The 21725-nt window shown below is 38.7% G+C and overlaps 1 protein-coding gene across 2 annotated transcripts in view; it reads left to right on the top strand.

Moving 5' to 3' along the window:
• The window catches only part of actl6a (actin-like 6A), a 54217-nt gene that overhangs the window by 31194 nt on the left and 1298 nt on the right, over positions 1–21725 (top strand). For both annotated transcript variants that reach the window (XM_039758617.1, XM_039758626.1), the window contains 8 exons: positions 699–793; positions 10229–10335; positions 12653–12742; positions 17955–18016; positions 18604–18718; positions 18819–18899; positions 19061–19156; positions 19332–19418. In XM_039758617.1, the coding sequence (XP_039614551.1) occupies positions 699–793; positions 10229–10335; positions 12653–12742; positions 17955–18016; positions 18604–18718; positions 18819–18899; positions 19061–19156; positions 19332–19418 (733 nt within the window). The remainder of the gene's footprint in view (positions 1–698; positions 794–10228; positions 10336–12652; positions 12743–17954; positions 18017–18603; positions 18719–18818; positions 18900–19060; positions 19157–19331; positions 19419–21725) is intronic.

Here is a 21725-nt window from a genome sequence, read left to right as displayed (position 1 = left end):
AACCTGCTCCAGAGTGCTCTTGACCTCAGACTGGGGCGACGGTTCATCTTTCAGCAGGACAACGACCCTAAGCACATAGCCAAGATATCAAAGGAGAGACTTCAGGACAACTCTGTGAATGTTCTTGAGTGGCCCAGCCAGAGCCCAGAGTTGAATCCGATTAAACATCTATGGAGAGATTTTAAAATGGCTGTGCACCAACGCTTCCCATCCCACCTGATGTAGCTTGAGAGGTGCTGCAGAGAGGAATGGGTGAAACTGGCCACGGATAGGTGTGCCAAGCTTGTGGCATCATATTCAAAAAGACTTGAGGCTTTAATTGCTGCAAAAGGTGCCTCGACAAAGTATTGAGCAAAGGCTGTGATTTCTGTTTTTTTTTTTTTTTTTAATAAATTTGCAAAAATCTCAAGTAAACTTTTTTTCACATTGTCATTATGGGGGGTTGTGTGTAGAATTCTGAGGAAAAAAATGAATTTTATCCATTTTGGAATAAGGCTGTAACATAAAATGTGGAAAAAGTGATGTGCTGTGAATACTTTCCGGATGCACTGTATATACAGTAATTTTTTTCTCCTGCTTATAAAAAGGTGTATTACACATGAAAGGGCAAAATTGTATGCATGTTTGTATTCAGTTAATTGTTTTCATGATTCATGTTTCTATTACTGTCATTTTCTTTAACTCTACATTTTTTCAAGATTCGCAAATGGCAGGTCAACAGGACTAGTGTTGGATAGTGGTGCCACACACACTACAGCTATTCCTGTACATGATGGATATGTACTTCAGCAAGGTGAGGCATTTTTATTTACAATATTTTAAGTAGGACTGGTTGATATCGTTGACTTTGAAAGCTAAATCTTTTTAAAATATTGTGAATGTGATATTATTGTTTATACTTGGTGGGGGGGAAAGCGTCACATTCAAATTAACTGGATTTTATTTTTCTACTTTTGTGTGCTTAATAAATCAAAAAATATCAATTTTTAATAAAGTGTGGTAATAAGTTTATAAACCTGGAAGTATCATAGACATATCACCAGAAAATGCTCATCAAAACTTTAAATTTTAAAGTATAATAAAGAGCACATAAATAAATAGAAAATATGAAGCTACTACCTCAACAAGAATACTACTGTCAAATTAGAAACGTAAAAGAACAAGTCTGGCCTTCATATTGTAGCTTTTAAAGCTAGCTGGGATAGCTGAATTAGGTAACAACAGTCAGACCAACTTTTCTGATGATTCATTCACTAGGCTATGCATTCTTAGCTAGGAAAACAAACATGTTGACTTTCTCTGGTTTGAAAAGGGAACACTGAGGAGTACAATTTGCCCTGCTGTACTGAAGACCTGTTCAGATGGTACCCTAGTTTCACAAATGCACAGATACAGAATAGGGTTTTTAAAGGCAGTGATCAGCATGAGCTCAAGCGCATGCAGAAGGAACTCCGAGTCCAGCTCAGGGAGGCGAAGGAGCAGTACAAGAGAAAACTGGAGCAGAAGTTGCAGAATAACAGCATGAAGGAAGTGTGGGATGGGATGAAGATAATCACTGGCTGCCGCTTGAAGCAGGGTGCCACCATCGAGAGAGATGTGGAGAGAGCAAACCTGATGAACAACTTCTTTAACAGGTTTGACCACCCTAACCCACACTCACCTCAAAGTATTGCATTCTCCACCCATCCTTCTGCCGATACCAGCATAGGAAAGAGTTTCCCCCCACCCACAATTACAGCAGCCCAGGTAAACAGAAAGCTGAGGAGACTTCGTGGCAGCAAAGCAGTGGGTTTAGATGGAGTATCACCACGACTGCTGAAAGTCTGCGTTGGAGCTGGGTAGTCCTCTACAGCGCATCTTCAACCTGAGCCTGGAACAGGGGAGAGTCCCGAGGCTTTGGAAAACATCTTGCATCACCCCAGTCCCAAAGGTATCACGTCCTGGTGAGCTGAATGACTTCCAGCCTGTCACTCTGACGTCGCATGTGATGAAGACCATGGAGTGGCTGCTGCTTCACCACCTGAAGCCACAGGTCGGCCACACCCTCGACCCTCTGCAGCTCGCATACCAGGAGAAAGTGGGAGCGGAGGATGCCATCATCTATATGCTACACCAATCCCTCTCCCACTTGCACAGAGGCAGTGGTGCTGTAAGAATAATGTTTCTAGACTTCTCTAGTGCCTTCAGCACCATCCAACCTCTGCTCCTTAGAGACAAGCTGACAGAGGTGGGAGTAGATTCATACCTGGTGGCATGGATCGTGGACTATCTTACAGACCGACCTCAGTATGTGCGTCCTGGGAACTGCAGGTCTGACATTGTGGTCATACTGCGCTTTCTCCGGTCCTGTTCAGCTTATATACCTCGGACTTCCAATACAACTCGGGAGTCCTGCCACGTGCAAAAGTTCACTGATGACACTGCTATCGGGGGCTGCAGGAGGAGTATACGAACCTAATCAAGGACTTTGTTAAATGGTGTGACTCAAACCACCTACACCTGAATACCAGCAAAAGCAAGGAGCTGGTGGGGGATTTTAGGATGCCCAGGCCCCTCCCGGACCCTGTGATTATCAGAGGTGACTGTGTGCAGAGGGTACAGACCTATAAATACCTGGGAGTGCAGCTAGATGATAAATTGGACTGGACTGCCAATACTGGCTCTGTGCAAGAGAGGACAGAGCCAACTATACTTCCTTAGAAGGCTGGCGTCCTTCAACATCTGCAATAAGATGCTGCAGATGTTCTATCAGACAGTTGTGGCGAGTGCTCTCTACGCGGTGGTGTGCTAGGGAGGCAGCTTAAAGAAGAGGGACACTTCATACCTGGATAAACTGGTGAGGAAGGCAGGCTCTATTGTAGGCACGGAGCTGGACAGTTTGACATCCGTGGCAGAGCGATGGGCACTAAGCAGGCTCCTGTCAATAATGGAAAATCCACTGCATCCACTGAACAGGATCATCTCCAGACAGCAGAGCAGCGACTGAGGAGATAGTTCCTCCCCCATACTATGCGACTCTTCAGTTCCACCCAGGGGGGTAAACATTAACACTACACAAGATTATAGACTGTTATGCCTGCCTCACACTCTCCACCTTGCATTTTTTAACTTGCACTGCTCTTTTATTGCTGTTTAATTAATACTGTTTTTATCAGTATGCTCTTTCTGGACTGTGAATTTCCCCTTGGGGTATAATATAGTATCTATCTATCTACTTTTGTGCTAATTTGGCCATTGGGGGAATTGTCTTTCATTGTGTCACAACCACATAAAGGGGTCCTCTTCACCGCAAATTACAGATTCTTCTGCTTTAGTTTCTTATTTTGGCTGCAATCATTTCCTCCTGATGTTAGTAATGCCCATTTCTTTACTTTTTCCAAGCAGACTGCCAAGAGTTTTTTCTTTTTTTCGTGGTGACTGTTGTTCACGTTTGTCTTCATTTCTGACTCTGATCGACACTGTCTGCAGTGACAGAGCAGTAATCTCCTGCTTTATTTTATCCTGAGTCTGTTAAAAAAATTTTGTTATGGTCACTGCAGTAGCATGGATCCAAACAGGTGGCACTGCACATTATTTCCTGTGTCGCATCATTGTCATACATTTGCATTAAGTTTATTCAACACACCAGCTTTAATGTCTTTGGTTAATTCAGTCCCACCCTCTTTGGCTAACAAAAACTGTTAGACAGTCTTCCCCTGACAAAACATTTGTCAGTTCTGAAACAGGCTTTATGGCAGCATTCATCTACTTTAATACAGTAATATCTTGCCATGTGAGAGCAGGTGCCCACCTGTCATCCACTAAAACATGCCTGATGGCTGATGCCTGCTCCAGGATACTCTCTAATATCATATGTTTTGCGCCCTAGCAAGTCGCACAAACCTACGAAGAGGGCACAAAGTCTTTAGATTAGTATTGTAATTTACTTTAAGAGTAGGCCAGGCTATATAAAAATCATGGTTTTACCATCTTCAAAATAAACAATGATTCGGCCATCAGATTGTGGAAATATTTTATCCCATGTATAAAAGTGCATCATATGTAAATGTGTTTTACAAAAGTCACATTATCTTTAGGCTAAGTATCCTACTTAACAAGACTACTTATAAATTAAGAAACATTGTAATGCCCCAAACCAGGTGAGAAATACGGAACTTCACAGACTCTTGATGTTGCAGATTTAATGGTGAACTATCTTTTTTTTGAAACAACACTAAAAACAATAAGCTATTTATGAACCTCTTATCGTTATGGCTTTGGAAGAAGACTTAACTTTCCTTTTCACTCAAGCTTGTCACCATTACCAAAACTGAACAACAATGTGACAATGTCCAGCTTGGCACTGTTTGTTTTTTTTTGTTTTTTGTTTTTTCTCTCTGTTTGCTAATCTCTACCACCCAAAGTGCTCAAAGCAGCTGTCATTTACATATTTGTGCCCGGTCCCGACTCGGAAGGCACATCATTTACTTTGTTCTTTTACTCCCCATTGCCCTTTAAGTTTAATTTACCAACAGCTTACCATAATGAGCGACTTCTCTGGCAGGCCAAGTTCAACTTGAGCGGTTAGAAAATCTTTCCTTCTTTGGCAGCTATGTGAAAACGCCCTTGTGATGATGTAACATGCAACAAGAGTGTGATCAATGGTACTTTTAATGTTGGCTATATTTGTCACTGTAACGTCAAGATTATGGCCAAAACAATTAAGTGAAGGCCAGCCCAGCTGTCTTACAGCTGCAGTTCTATTTGCTGCATAATCCATTGTAACACAGGCTAATTTATTTATTTATTTATCTTCAACATTCCATTTATTAAGTGTAGTGTGCAGTCAATCAGCCAGATTTCCTGTAGTGTGCTGCTGTTTGGAGACACTTTCACTGTAGTTTTCAATCAGGGTTTGTGAAGTGAACAGTGGTCAACATGTACAGCTCCATATTCACACTGGACCACGTCAAGATCCACCTTCTTGATTCCTGCTTACACCTCTGAGCGAACTTTATTGTAATGACTCCAGACAGCAGTTTTTGCAAAGTACTTCCATCTTGGGATCAAGGTCAAATGTGTTAAGCATATCCTTGAAAGAGGCTTTGTCCACTGTGCGCAAACACAGCATTTCTTTTGAAATGTATTCTTGTGATTGTGTTTGTGCATTCTTTCCACCTTGAACTCTCACATTTGTAATTTGGTGCTTTTTGCAAATGCTCTGATAATAGTTGGTTGTATCTGGATCTGAGTTTTGGAATGCTCACATGAAACCTCTGAACGCGATGGTTTTGAACATGATGTCAGATTAGCCTTACTTGTCTTTGCGATTTCAGGTGGGTGATGTAGTCTGAGATGAGAGTATAGATTCATTATGTTGCCATCTTTTGTTGTTGCATCTTTTCAGCAAATGACTTTGTTTAAATTTGTCGGCACTCCTTTTTCATCTGGCTTAAAACCACACAAAGTGCCAAATAGCGGTAGTAGTTTTTCTTTTTTGCAACCAAATCAGCCGTCTTTAAATAGCTGACTAGCGATTGCTAATACTTAGTTATATGTTCACCTTGTCTAATTCTGGACATTATCCACATTTTTTTCGAGCATGCACAAGTACACAATTACCAATCACCATCTCGAAGCAAAAATATTGTGGGTCACAATGGGAAATATTGCAACAATATATCACCCAAGCTTAATTTTAACTCTCCCCAGTTTAGGATTTTTAAATAAAAACATAATGGGACCTTAATTGCAAATTCCAGTGTTTCTGGTGCTTGAGTAAGCGGAAACAAATCTTAAGCTGGTCTCTTCTTAGATCTCACGAGCATTCACAAATTAAGAAATTGGACTCAATCATAATTTATTTGGAATCTGAAACATCCGCGCATCCAAAGGGTGACCCTACAACGACCTAAATCATAAGGTGGCATGGGTCTACCTAATTTTCAGTTTTATTACAGGGTGGCAAATATACAAGCTATAAAAACCTGGAGATTGACACAAATAGATAAACACACACTAGCTTGGCCTGCAATAGAAATGAAATCCTGCAGTACCTTATATTCCTTGCTTTGTACATCAGTAAATAAATACAAGTACAGTATTGTCAATCTACTAACAACCCAATTGTCCTTCATTTGTTTAGAAAATGGAACCAATGTAGAAAGTACTTCAAGTTGGAGAATATTTTATCTGTGGCAGCTCTACATGATGATACAGTAATCCCTCCTCGATCGCGGGGGTTGCGTTCCAGAACCCCCCGCGATAGATGAAAATCCGCGAAGTAGAAACCATATGTTTGTATGGTTATTTTTATATATTTTAAGCCCTTAAACTCTCCCACACTGATAACATAATTAGAGCCCTCTAGGCATGAAATAACGCCCTTTAGTCAAAAGTTTAAACTGTGCTCCATGACAAGACAGAGATGACAGTTCTTTCTCACAATTAAAAGAATGCAAACATATCTTCCTCTTCAAAGAATGCGTGTAAGGAGCAGAGAATGTCAGACAGAGAGAGAAAAGCAAACAATCAAAAAATCAATACATGCTTTTGGGCTTTTAAGTATGCGTGATAAAGCAGCATTTTTTTAGAGGAGCGTCTGTATCCTCTAGGCAAACCGCCTCTGTGCAAACAGCCCCTCTGCTCACACCCCCTCCGTCAGGCGCAGAGAGTGAGTGACAGACAGACAGACAGACAGACAGACAGGCAAATAATCGAGCACCGCGCGGGAAGCATATCGTATAGTATTGAGGAGTTTTATTTAATACGTAATACATGCTCTGATTGGGTAGCTTCTAAGCCATCCGCCAATGGTGTCCCTTGTATGAAATCAACTGGGCAAACAAACTGAGAAAGCATGTACCATAAATTAAAAGACCTATTGTCCACAGAAATCCGCGAACCAGCGAAAAATCCGTTATATATATTTAGATATGCTTACATTTAAAATCTGCGATGGAGTGAAGCTGCGAAAGTCGAAGCGCGATATAGCGAGGCATCACTGTACACCTTTTTCCACCCTCTCAGGCCTGCAATTTTGAATGTTTGGAAAATGTATGGGATTAAATAATTTAGAGATTTGTATATAAATAATGTCTTTGCATCCTACGAACAATTACATTCCAAATCTGTCTTTCCATCAACAATTTTTCTACTATCATCAAATTGGAAACTTTGCTAAACGAAATCCGCCCAATTTTCCACCACTCCCACCAATTTCTATTCCAGAAGAAATATTGATCAGTCTTGAAGACTCGGACAGTATTTCTATAATATATAAAACCATTTTAAAGTCCCTTCCTTTTAATGATCCCAGAGTACAGTGGGAAAAGGAATATACTGAATATTTCAGAAAAGGAGTGGAAAGCAGCTAGACACAGATTTCACTTCAGCTCCATATGCACAAAGTATACAATTATTCAACTTAAAATCTTTTATTGAGCAAATCTATCTCATTTAAAATTGTCCAAAATGTTTGTAGGGCATGATCCAACCTGCAAATGTTGCAGTTGAGCTCCAGCCTCACTAGGCCACGTGTTTTTGGGTGTGTTCCAAATTAACATCATTCTGGACAAAAAGTTTTAATTGCTTATCAGACAGCCTTGGTGTCACAATCCATTAACAGCTGTGTTAGGTGTAATCCCAGATGGTCTGGAGAAGGACAAACAAACTGTAATTGTCTTTACTTCACTATTAGCACATAGACTTAATCTTGCTCAAGTGGAAGAATTCTCACCCATCTTTTAAGCCATTGGATAACTGATCTGATTTACTATTTGAAATTGGAAAAAAATCAAATTCTCATTAACATTTTAGAATAAGCATTTAAATTGGTGGGGAAGGGACTCCTTTCCCTCTTTACTACTCTGTGTTTTACTCTGACTGTTGGCCTTCCTCTCTTTCTCATGGGTGGGGGTTGCATTGAATTAAGTTTTAAGTTTGATTTGATTGTATGAAACATTAGATGCTTTTAATAAACTCAATAAAAGATAATAATAAAAAATCTACACAAACTGATTTGCTAGTAAGTGATTATTATTCTTTTCTGTAATAATAAAGGTAAAGTTGACCTTTTCTAAAATATTAGTTTTCAGAAGGCACTTGCATTGGGTTGGTTACCAGTGTTTCAAAGCTTTTTCAATGTGACTTTTGGTAATGGATTAACAATTTGGTTCTCTTTAACAGATTTTTTTTTTAATTAAAAGAATTTGAAAATTGCTTGAAAATTAAGAAAACACAGACATAGATTGTGTGGAAAATGCTGTTTTCCCATACTGCAAAGTATATTAGCTACATCCATGACTTGAGTTTTATGAATTAAGTTGTGGTGTTCTTGTTCTGTTCAAACCTTCCATTGTGTCATTGACTTGCTGCCTTTTGGCATTTCATCAAGAAAACAAGGCAATAGTCTTCCTTTACAGGTTTTTAACACTAGAATCCCTGAAGCCTACGAAAAACTCTGTTAATCCTGGCCCACCTTAAATGCCTTCACACCTCTCCATCAATGTTTTGTAAATGTGTCAATCAGCGCAAGCAGCCTGCTGTCCCATTCCCCGCCTTGACGGAGCTCAAGCCAAGGCTTCTTATCTGCGTGTGGGGCGAGAGACCTGGAGTTTTATAGGGTAAATAATACTTGGATCTTTGTAGACATGGAACACGCATGAAATGCATGTTTCCCAAATAACGATATATTGTAAGTGTAGGATGAAAGGAAATGCAAGAAATGCTGAACAGATACCTAAAGCAGAAACATTTTCCATGTTATACTAATAATGATGTGAAGAAGCCTTTGATTTCAGTCTGTAACAGCCAGTGTAAAGTTTGGGTGCGTACAATGTCAGCACGGCGATGCCAGACCTAAACACTAGCATGGTGAATTGCCTGCATAGTAAAGTGACTTTAGCTGCAGGTGGAAGTCCCATTTTACTTATGGTGCCAAGCAGAGTTGCGTTGCAATGCAAAAGTTTTATTAGTCAGCAAAGCTCTGTGAAGAAGCTTTCTGTTGCTACGGCCATGCCTTTGTCCAGTCTGATAGCGGTCACGGGACATTGTATCTTTGATTGCTAGTACAACAAACAGTTCTGAGCAGGCATCAGCCACAGCGCTACTGTTGTGAAAAAGAATGGAGATAAATGCCATCAACTCGGAGAGGGAGAGGCAAGTTCGTTGTACCATGTGAACGTCACTGTGAGAATGAAACTGAATAAGAAAAAAACAGGCGGTAACTTTTACAAGTAGGCAAAATTTACACCGGGTGTTACAGACTGAAATCAAATGTATGTTTTTATTATATTGTAGAAAAAATAATGAAAATTAATAATAGCAGCTCACAACTCAAAACGCAGCGTGCCCAGTCTTGAAGCCAGGACCTTTAGGTTATAAGGCAACATCTCTTATCTCTGCACCATTCAAGAATACATGTAAACTCCCTGTTGTTTGACATTTGAGATTGAGTTTTTAACTCCTCGACAGTCACATGCAAATTGAATGCTTTTTTTTTTTTCCTCCTTCCTCTCCTCCCTTTGGCTATATTCTTGAATAAAAGCACATGGATTTATTTGAGGTTTGGACTTAAGTCTTCATTAACATTATACACTTCACGTTATTAGTATAACATGGAAAAGGTTTCTGCTTTTTTTTTTTAGGTGGGTGTTCAGCATTTCTCACATTTCCTTTCATCCTACGCTTACCCAGATCATTGTAGACATGTAACACACATGAAATGCATGTATTCTAAATAACGATATACTGTATTATTTACCCTATACAACTCCAGGTACCTCACCTCGCATGCAGATAAGGATCCTTGGTTTGAGCTGGGAGAACGTTTGCCCAAGTTGAGCTCCATCAAGGCGGGGAATGGAACAGCAGGCTACTTGCTGTTTGTGCTGATCGATACATTTACAAAACAAAAGACTGATGGAGAGGTGTGAAGGGATTTAATGTGGGCTGGGATTGAGTTTATTCTTAGGCTTCAGGGATTCTAGTGTTAACAGGTCAGAGGTGTGCAGTTCCATCAACTATTGCGTTTATATTGAACATTGGAAGTCACACTTTCTAAGATGTATTTTTGGAAAGGATATGGTAGCTGTGATACACCTTAAAAAATGATCTAATGTTACAGTAGTTGCCCTTCATATGCCTGGCAACAATTCAGTGGTTTTGTAAGGCTGAAGCTGGATGCTATTACTTTGTGAAACATTTTATATACAGTTGCATTAGAAAATAAATTATGCTTTCCTTTCAGGTATTGTCAAGTCACCTCTGGCTGGAGATTTTATCAGCATGCAGTGTAGAGAGCTGTTTCAGGAGCTAGGTGTTGAAATTGTTCCCCCATACATGATTGCATCAAAGGTAAGATTTGGTTGATGATCTTTGCCTTTTTAAGTATTGACCTTGTGCTGTGATCTCTGGTTTGAAATGCTGGTTTCTGTGCCATCAGTACCATTGTAACTGAAGGTCATTGCTGTACAGTTTATGTTGGCTTCAAGTACAGTTTTTTGAAAAGATGACATTTAATAAAACAGCCATTCCTACAGCACTACACCTTTTTATGCCTCACTGTGACTGCTCACTTATTAGCCAAACCAGATGTTTTTTTTCTACTTTTTTTTAGTGTTTGTTATATTTACTGAGATTCTGTTAAGTAGAATTTCCCCTTAGGACAAATAGTTTGATCTGTTTGAGGCAAATTTAGCATGTTTACACTTACTGTGTAGTGTTGTATAACTAGTTAACTTTGGAAGTGTTTGGGATTTGGGAATACTGATGGTGTTTACCTGCTCTCATAGTAATGAGTTTCCTTGTACTGTTTAATAATATTAACTTTACATTGTTTCCATTGGTTATATATACTATAAGTTTACAGCTGCCTACATATCCATGAATCACTGCTAGATTTTAATCCTGAATGTCCTGAACTGCTCATCTGATATTGTTAGGTCCATAAATATTTGGACAGAGACAACTTTTTTCTAATTTTGGTTCTGTACATTACCACAATGAATTTTAAATTAAACAACTCAGATGAAGTTGAAGTGCAGACTTTCAGCTTTAATTCAGTGGGTTGAACAAAAAGATTGCATAAAAATGTGAGGCAACTAAAGCATTTTTAACACAATCCCTTCATTTCAGGGGCTCAAAAGTAATTGGACAAATTAAATAACTGGAAATAAAATGTTAATTTCTAATACTTGGTTGAAAACCCTTTGCTGGCAATGACAGCCTGAAGTCTTGAACTCATGGACATCACCAGATGCTGGGTTTCCTCCTTTTTAATGCTCTGCCAGGCCTTTACTGCAGCAGCTTTCAGTTGCTGTTTGTCTGTGGGCCTTTCTGTCCGAAGTTTAGTCCAACAAGTGAAATGCATGCTAAATTGGGTTGAGATCAGGTGACTGACTTGGCCATTCAAGAATTTTCCACTTCTTTGCTTTAATAAACTCCTGGGTTGCTTTGGCTGTATGTTTTGGGTCATTGTCCATCTGTATCATGAAACGCCACCCAATCAATTTGACTGCATTTAGCTGGATTTGAGCAGACAGTATGTCTCAGAACACCTCAGAATTCATTCAGCTGCTTCTGTCCTGTGTCACCTCATCAATAAACAGTGCCACTGGCAGCCAAGCATGCCCAAGCCATCACACTGCCTCCACCGTGTTTTACAGATGATGTGGTATGCTTTGGATAATGAGCTCTTCCACGCCATCTCCATGCTGTTTTCTTGCTATCATTCTGGTAGAGGTTGATTTTGGTTTCATCTCTCTAAAGAATGTTTTTCCAGAACTGTGCTGGCTTTTTTAGATGTTCTTTAGCAAAGTCCAATCTAGCCTTTCTATTCTTGAGGCTTATGAGTGGCTTGCTTTCTTTCTCAGGATGTACCAAACTGTAGATTTTGCCACTCATAATATTGTAGCAATGTCTCGGATGGGTTTTTTCTGTTTTCGCAGCTTAAGGATGGCTTCTTTCACCTGCATGGAGAGCTCCTTTGACCGCATGTTGTCTGTTCACAGCAAAATCTTCCACATGCGAGCACCACACCTCCAATTAACTCCAGGCCTTTTATCTGCTTAATTGATAATGACATAACGACGGACTTGCCCACACCTGCCCATGAAATATCCTTTGAGTCAATTGTCCAATTACTTTTGAGCCCCTGAAATGAAGGGATTATGTTTTTTTTTTAAAATAAATGCTTTAGTTGCCTCACATTTTTATCCAATCTTTTTGTTCAACCCACTAAAATAAAGCTGAAAGTCTGCACTTCAGCTGCATCTGAGTTGTTTCATTTAAAATTCATTGTGGTAATGTACAGAACCAACATTAGAAAAAAGTTGTTTCTGTCCAAATGTTTATGGACCTAACTGTATGTACAGTATATGGCTTTTCCTTAGTAAAACCACCTTCAAAGCACAATTTTAGAAGGGAGGTACCTCAAAGTGTAGGCTAGGAAAATGGGTGGCTTATGTGTCTTGCCAAAGACTGGAATTCTAATAATGGCCTCTTCCTGTATGCACTTGAAGACTTAATTTTGCCTTTTGTAAAAGTTTTCTTTGTTTTAAATTTTAAGTCGTTTGTACCTTTTTGTATGGACTAAATCTGTTTTCATTTCTATATTGTCCAGTATAAATTTGTTTAAGCTAACAAGATACCAGTTAACATTGGATTTTTGTAGGAACCTGTGCGTGAAGGAGCCTCCGCCAGCTGGAAGAAAAAAGAAAAACTACCTCAAGTCACAAGGACGTGGCATAACTACATGTGTAATGCAAGTAAACTGTATTATTTCTTAGTAAAATTAAAAGTACAGGTAAAATTCCATTATAATGAATATCTTTACAACAAAGTATTTTTACGGTCCCGACAGTTTCCCTATATGACACGAGTCTGTAGAAATCTTGTTACTACGAAATACATTCAGCAGATGCTTTCATTACAACGAAGTGCCCAAAAGACCTTGAAACGCCTGAATGAATCATCCACAGAGCATATAGTTCTGTGGCCGCAGCTCAGTTGTGCACAACAATCCCCCAAACAGAAACACTGTAATTTTTTTTTTTACTTCATACTGTTTTTGTTTTCTGTGGTTTTCAGTGATACCTTTTGCTTATTGCTCATCAACATTTGAAAAACATCCATTGGAATTTAACTCGTCACACTCCTATAGATATGGCAGACAAAAATAACAGTTCATATTAGGAAAAAAAAAACTTCACATTTTTGCAGCTCTCCATTGCGTCAAAAATAAAAAAGAAGTTGCCAGAGAACTCAGAATTTTGCCATCGACATTATCAACTTCCTTGAAAGGCCGAGCAAAAAAGAAGAAAAATTTCGGGTTGCAAATTTATGTGAACTGCTGCATTTGAAGACGCCAAAAAAGCAGTTTTTATGTGGTTCAGTGATGCTCGATAAAGAAACATTCTTATTAATGCGGCACTCGTTTCTAAACTCTCTTGAGACCTCACCCAACGGGACGACACGGCGAACAGTGTCCCGAAGTGCGATCACCGTGTCTGTGGAAGACTGTTTATCTGTTGCTGGGGCAACAGCAGGCTCACAGCTCTGATGCGGCTCTTCACGAAAGCAAACAGAAAAGATCTCGATGGGTGATGCTAGGTACATTGTAAATCCAGGGAACAGGATTACTTGGCCACTAACCTATCCAACACCCTGCCTGACTGCTGTGTCTGTGTATAACAGAGTGGCAGATCCCGCTACAATAAATAACTCTGCTGTTCCTGTTTCAAGCTGAGTAAAGCTGGTTTTGCTAAAGTACTGAGACTCAGCCTCGTGTTTTGGGGTGCAAGACAGGGACTTATAGCGGGACCCCGATCTTTTATGATTCGCTTCTGTAGCGCTTCACTGCAGCGATGTGAGCCTGTTGTTGCCCGGTCCCGGCAACGGACAAAAAATCTTCTACAGACGTGGCAATTGCATTTTGGGACGCACTTCAGCGTGTCATTCCCTTTGTGTGGGGGGGGGGAATCCCAAAAGAGTTCAGAAACCTCACAATATGAAGAAAAGGATGATTCGGCTTTTGATTGATAACTGTGCTGCCCACAACATGCTTCCACATTTAGATAATGTTTGCATTGAATTCCTCCCACCCAATCGCACAGCAGTGCTTCAGCCATTGGATTTGGGCATCATTTGCACCCTGGAAGTTTATTATGGCAAGGAAATGCTGAGAAAAATTCTCATCAGCATAACTTGTAGACAGGAGATTAAAATTTATGCGAAAGAAGCTACTGAAATGATTGCAAATGCCTGGACACAAGTTAAAGAAAGCACTTTAGTGACAAATACAGAATCTCATTACTACGAAAATTTCATTACAATGAAGTATTTTTTAGGTGTTTGGGAGTTTGTTGTAACGGAATTTAGCTGTATATGCTTGGTCAAAAAGAGAAAAAAAATTAATATCTTAATGCTATTTTACTAGGTGTAATCTGGCTTTGTGGAGATTTGGAGCAGTTTTGGTTATTTATTAGAAACAGAAATAGAATGCAATGTAGAAATATAAAAAATGTCCACTCTATATAAACATTAGAAAAACTTCTGATTAGAACCAGTCATTTAGCCCAAAAAGCTGGCTAATCCTATTCACCCAATTCCTCCAAAACAACATCATCAAGTCAAGTTTTGAAATTTCCCACTGATTAGTCTTGTACATCAAACTAAACTTGGATCGCTTTACTGTGATTTGTCTCAGAACATTTTAAATACAGTGGGATGCAAAAGTTTGGGCAACCTTGTTAATAGTCATTATTTTCCTGTATAAATCGTTGGTTGTTACGATAAAAAATGTCAGTTAAATATATCACATAGGAGACGCACACAGTGATATTTGAGACGTGAAATGAAGTTTATTGGATTTACAGAAAGCGTGCAATAATTGTTCAAACAAAATCAGGCAGGTGCGTAATTTTTTTTTTTTTAATATACACACATATTCTTCCCTCCTCCAATCTCGCACCAGTTTCAGACACATTGAATTTTGTTGCAGCAGCGTGGTTACCGAAATTTTTTTTTTCTTTTTTTGCCACTTCGAGAACTTTTAATTTAAAACCAGCTTCATATTTTTTTTTCTGATCGAACGCTCCATCGTGATATGGGATGCTCTTATGATAAAGGTGTATGAGGGTGTGAGATCCACAAAACGGTGCAAAGGTTGCTTCAGAATAGTTTGGGTATTACCGTGTCGTCACATAGGCACAATACATAGAAAAGAGAGGCAGTGTGTTCCATCGTTACTCTCTCAGCATATCATAACTTCTTGGACCAATAAAGTGAGTTTTCTGCATCCGACTTCTACAACCGACATTATAAAATATCAAAAATTATACAGTAAAATCATGCCCGGACTTATCCGTGGGAGAACTTTGAATGCGAGTATATATGGTAATTGCTGCCTTGTCTTTTTTACATGGTCCTTTTGCATTACACATGAACTGTTTTGAAAAGAGCTAAAACAGAGTGGGGTGTGGCATTCCAATATTTACTAATTTTATTTCTAGGTTGTTAGTATATGCACTTCAAAAGAGGTGAAGCTCAACTGTGCACACATGATTAGACAAATCCATTGGTGCAGCATTCACTTAAAATATGGTGTCAGTGTAGGAAGAAGCACTTTCAAACTGAGGTGCTGTTTCAGTTGCTCATTCAATGATTCCAGCCATCCTAGACCTGCTTTATATACACACGTGGACAAAATTGTTGGTACCCTTCAGTCAATGAAAGAAAAACTCAAAATGGTCACAGAAATAACTTTAATCTGACAAAAGTAATAATAAATAAAAATTCTATGAAATTTAACCAATAAAAGTAAGACATTGATTTTCAACCATGCTTCAACAGAATTATTTAAAAAAATAAACTCATGAAACAGGCCTGGACAAAAATGATGGTACCCCTAACTTAATATTTTGTTGCACAACCTTTTGAGGCAATCACTGCAATCAAACGATTCCTGTAACTGTCAATGAGACTTCTGCACTTCTCAGCAGGTATTTTGGCCCACTCCTCATGAGCAAACTGCTCCAGTTGTCTCAGGTTTGAAGGGTGCCTTTTCCAGACGGCATGTTTCAGCTCTTTCCAAAGATGCTCAATAGGATTGAGGTCAGGGCTCATAGAAGGCCACTTTAGAATAGTCCAATGTTTTCCTCTTAGCCATTCTTGGGTGTTTTTAGCTGTGTGTTTTGGGTCATTGTCCTGTTGCAAGACCCATGCCCTGCGACTGAGACCAAGCTTTCTGACACTGGCCAGCACATTTCTCTCTAGAATCCCTTGATAGTCTTGAGATTTCATTGTACCCTGCACAGATTCAAGACACCCTGTGCCAGATGCAGCAAAGCAACCCCAGAACATAACAGAGCCTCCTCCATGTTTCACAGAAGGGACAGTGTTCTTTTCTTGATATGCTTCATTTTTCCGTCTGTGAACATAGAGCTGATGTGCCTTGGCAAAAAGTTCAATTTTTGTCTCCTCTGTCCAAAGGACATTCTCCCAGAATCTTTGTGGCTTGTCCACATGTAGTCTGGCTTTTTTATGATTTGTTTTCAACAATGGTGTCTCCCATGAAGTCCACTTTGGCTCAAACAACGAACGATGGTGCGATCTGACACTGATGTTCCTTGAGCTTGAAGTTCACCTTGGATCTCTTTAGAAGTTTTTCTGGGCTCTTTTGTTACCATTCGTATTATCCGTCTCTTTGATTTGTCATCAATTATCCTCCTGCGGCCACATCCAGGGAGGTTGGCTACAGTCCCATGGATCTTAAATTTCTGAATAAAATGTGCAACTGTAGTCACAGGAACATCAAGCTGCTTCGAGATGGTCTCATAGCCTTTACCTTTGACATGCTTGTCTATAATTTTCTTTCTAATCTCCTGAGACAACTCTTTCCTTCGCTTCCTCTGGTCCATGTTGAGTGTGGTACACACCATGTCACCAAACAACACAGTGACTACCTGGAGCCCTATATATAGGTCCACTGACTGATTACAAGATTGTAGACACCTGTGATGCTAATTAGTGGACACACCTTGGATTAACATGTCCCTTTGGTCACATTATTTTCAGTCTTTTCTAGGGGTACCATCATTTTTGTCCAGGCCTGTTTCATGAGTTTATTTTTTTTAAATAATTCTGTTGAAGCATGGTTGAAAATCAATGTCTGACTTTCATTGGTTAAATTTCATAGAATTTTTATTTATTATTACTTTTGTCAGATTAAAGTTATTTCTGTGACCATTTTGAGTTTTTCTTTCATTGACTGAAGGGTACCAACAATTTTGTCCACGTGTGTAGCATTTTAAGTCATGAAAGATCCCTTGGTATTGAGACATTTAAAGACATTTATTTTGATAGTAGGTTTGCTTCACTTGAGTAAAGATGCTTTAAATACAATACTCCAGTAACTTGTACTGTACACAAGTTAGAACCCCCAACACCAACCAAAGAGATCTGCTCAGCTTTGCTAATGTCTTATCAGCATCAAAAGCTGAAATTCTACATTCAGGTACTTCTGAATATACAGGAAACCTTTCCAGATGTCATCTTAATTCCTGTCCTCCTTTTTGATGATTTAATTTTTTGGTGAAAAACAAGTCCGCTTTGGTTACTTGTTTAACTTCAGTGCCTTAACCTTCAGTAGACTGAAGCAGATGAACAGGTCAAAGTATTCTTGGGTATGATCACCTTTCAACTATTGCAGATTTTTTTTTTTTTGCCAATCACCAATAGTATGGATATTTCTGCTGGGGTATTCTTAATTATTTGTTTCCTTAGTCAAAGCAAAATTACAATCTTTAAATATTAAGAAAATATCTTCCTCACAGAGAATAAAGAGTATACTGCTTTAGAATAATAACCAATGACACTCTGAAAATGATATACCAAGTATCTTAGGTTATGATTTTCAAAAACAATTTGACTTCAGTGTTACCAAAAAATCATTCTATGTCTGTCTGTTTATTTAGAATGTTATCCAGGATTTCCAAGCGTCAGTTCTTCAAGTGTCAGATTCTCCCTATGATGAACAGTAAGTACATGGCATCATTATCTATCAAATTAATATGTCCTTACAGTTATCTACTGTATTTGATATTAAGCAGTGTAATGTTGATTTTTTTTTTGGGTCTCAAAAAGGGTAAAGAAAAATAATTATGCATTGAATTCTAAGAAAAAAAAAAAAACTGATTTGGTTTATTTACCCTGTTGAACAGTAATGTCTGTTAGATGAGATGCCTGATGTATTAAATTGTTTATGGTTGCCTTTTTTGGCAAATGCATTCTTCATTTGAGAAACAGAATATTCTGCATTTGGGTTGTGGCTGGCTAAAATCATTTTATTAAATCAGTAGTCTCATGATAGTTATTTTGTTGTTTTTCTTGTATATAATATAAAATAATAAATGTGAAACTTGTGTGGTCAAGATAAATGCCACATTACTTGAAAAGGAGAAGAGTGTGAAGATTATATTTTGAAATAACCTTAAAATCCAATTTAATAGTAGGCAGTTTAATGTCTGTGATTGAATGTTATGGTAAATACAGTTTCTTAGTCTTTCTTCAGACTTGTTTCTGTCTTTAACATGCTAATACTTTTTTTTTTTTAATATATAAAAGAGTTGCAGCACAAATGCCCACTGTTCATTATGAGCTACCAAATGGTTATAACTGTGATTTTGGAGCAGAAAGGCTGAAAATCCCTGAAGGCTTATTTGATCCTTCAAATGTGAAGGTATTACTTGTTATAAGAATTGAACTCTTAGAAAGGTTGTCCTTATGCCAATGTCCCCATTACAATGACAAATAAGCTGTGATCTGGGTTTGCATTCCAGGGTCTGTCAGGAAATACCATGCTCGGTGTTGGACACGTTGTAACCACCAGCGTGGGAATGTGTGACATTGATATCCGACCAGTAAGTACATTAGCAAAAACATGTAGCATAGTATAAAAAATTGTACATTTTTACTGAATGCAAAGCCCAGTGTTTTGTCTGTGAAACGTATTTTAAATATTTTGACTCGGCCACAGCCCCATAAAATCATGTATATTGCTTTACCTTGCTTTTTTTATTAGGGACTTTATGGTAGTGTAATAGTGACTGGTGGAAATACACTCATACAAGGTTTTACAGATCGATTAAACAGAGAGCTGTCTCAGAAAACACCACCTGTAAGTATATTTCGTCTCAAAAAACATTTAAATTTTGTAACCAAAGAACCTTTATGAAATACTTTGCACTGTATACTAATACATGCTATTCAAAACTTGATTTTTTTAAAGTCATTAATATCATTATGGACATGCATTTAAGCTTTTGTTTTGTTTTTCCCTTGTCTCTTGGCAGAGCATGCGTCTGAAATTAATTGCAAATAACACCACAGTGGAACGCAGATTTAGCTCTTGGATTGGAGGCTCCATTTTAGCGTCATTGGTAAGTTTTTAAATGGGAATTAAAAATGTTAACAGTCTTCCATGTCTCTTTCTTCTGTAGAGGAATACTCACACCATGAAGTTTGAAGCGGTGGCAGTGAAAACATTTTAATCATATATTTTTATGGAGAAAGGACAACATTTCTGATTTTCTGAACAAAACTCAGTGGTGACCAACACTGGACAACAACAGCAAACCATATCAAACATTCATGAAGTCGTATTACTCATGTTGCATAATCCACATATCAAGAAATCCAGTTGTATGCTTAAATTGTACTGCTAAAATATTGCATGTCTAGCAATTGAACTGAAAACAGGACTCTTGAACAATGAATGAGAGTGAGAGGTGGGTCTTCAGTTCAAAGGGGAGACCCTGTGTGACTAATGGACTACTTTAATTTTCTGGAATTAACAATTTATTTATTTTTCTTCATGGCTTTGATACTGTTTGCTGTTGTCCAGCATCGGTCACCATTTTGGATCTGTTCTATCTCAGAAATATGTCCTTCCTCCCCAAAAACATGAGAATTTTTTTTCTTGGTCACCACTACAAACTACATGGCAACTTTTTTTTTTTTTAATTCTATTGCAGTTTACATTCTATTTCTGTCATGTTTTATAAATATTTTGCAGTTGCATAATAATGTGACTTATGAACACATGCAATATGCTTTGTACAGTGACTAAGGTGATTCTCGTAAAGGTTTGCAAAAGACATTTTAAAATGTTACTATGCCCATGGTGTTCTGTCTGGTGTGATATTCTATAACTGGCACAGATAAGACTGCTAAAGGTACACAATTAAGAGTGACACTGAAAGCTATAAGCTTAGTCCTGTTAGTCCTTTGCTTGGCCCAAATCCAAGTTCCACAATTTACAGAAAGGGGTCAAGATTCAAAGAGCCATCCAGACATACAGTTAGGTGCATAAATATTTGGACAGAGACAACTTTTTTTCTAATTTTGGTTCTGTACATTACCACAATGAATTTGAAATTAAACAACTCAGATGCAGTTGAAGTGCAGACTTTCAGCTTTAATTCAGTGCGTTGAACAGAAAGATTGCATAAAAATGTGAGGCAACTTAAGCAATTTTAAACACAATCCCTTCATTTCAGGGGCTGAAAAGTAATCGGACAAATTAAATAACTGGAAATAAAATGTTAATTTCTAATACTTGGTTGAAAACCCTTTGCTAGCAATGACAGCCTGAAGTTTTGAACTCATGGACATCACCAGATGCTGGGTTTCCTCCTTTTTAATGCTCTGCCAGGCCTTTACTGCAGCGGCTTTCAGTTGCTGTTTGTTTGTGGGCCTTTCTGTCCGAAGTTTAGTCTTCAACAAGTGAAATGCATGCTAAATTGGGTTGAGATCAGGTGACTGACTTGGCCATTCAAGAATTTTCCACTTCTTTACTTTAATAAACTCCCGGGTTGCTTTGGCTGTATGTTTTGGGTCATTGTCCATCTGTATCATGAAACGCCGCCCAATCAATTTGACTGCATTTAGCTGGATTTGAGCAGACAGTATGTCTCAGAACACCTCAGAATTCATTCGGCTGCTACTGTCCTGTGTCACATCATCAATAAACACTAGTGTCCCAGTGCCACTGGTAGCCATGCACACCCAATCCATCACACTGCCTCCACCGTGTTTTACAGATGATGTGGTATGCTTTGGATAATGAGCTGTTCCACGCCTTCTCCATACCTTTTTCTTGCCATCATTCTGGTAGAGGTTGATCTTGGTTTCATCTGTCCAAAGAATGTTTTTCCAGAACAGTGCTGGCTTTTTTAGATGTTCTTTACCAAAGTCCAATCTAGCCTTTCTATTCTTGAGGCTTATGAGTGGCTTGCTTCTAGCAGTGCACCCTCTGTATTTACTTTCATGTAGTCTTCTCTTTATGGTAGACTTGGATATCGATACGCCTACCCCTGGAGAGTGTTGTTCACTTGGTTGGCTGTTGTGAAGGGGTTTCTCTTCACCATGGAAATGATTCTGCGATCATCCACCACTGTTGTCTTTCGTGGACGTCCAGGTCTTTTTGTGTTGCGGAGTTCACCAGTGCTTGCTTTCTTTCTCAGGATGTACCAAACTGTAAATTTTGCCATTTGTAATATTGTAGCCATTTCTTGGATGGGTTTCTTTGTTTTCGCAGCTTAAGGATGGCTTCTTACACCTGCATGGAGAGCTCCTTTGACCACATGTTGTCTGTTCACAGCAAAATCTTCCACATGCGAGCACCACACCTCAAATCAACTCCAGGCCTTTTATCTGCTTAATTCATAATGACATAACGACAGACT

This window comes from Polypterus senegalus, chromosome 1 (genome assembly GCF_016835505.1).
Source record: "Polypterus senegalus isolate Bchr_013 chromosome 1, ASM1683550v1, whole genome shotgun sequence".
Taxonomy (NCBI): Eukaryota; Metazoa; Chordata; class Cladistia; order Polypteriformes; family Polypteridae; genus Polypterus; species Polypterus senegalus.
Note: the sequence above shows the minus strand (reverse complement) of the source record. Positions and strands in the feature narration are given on the sequence as shown.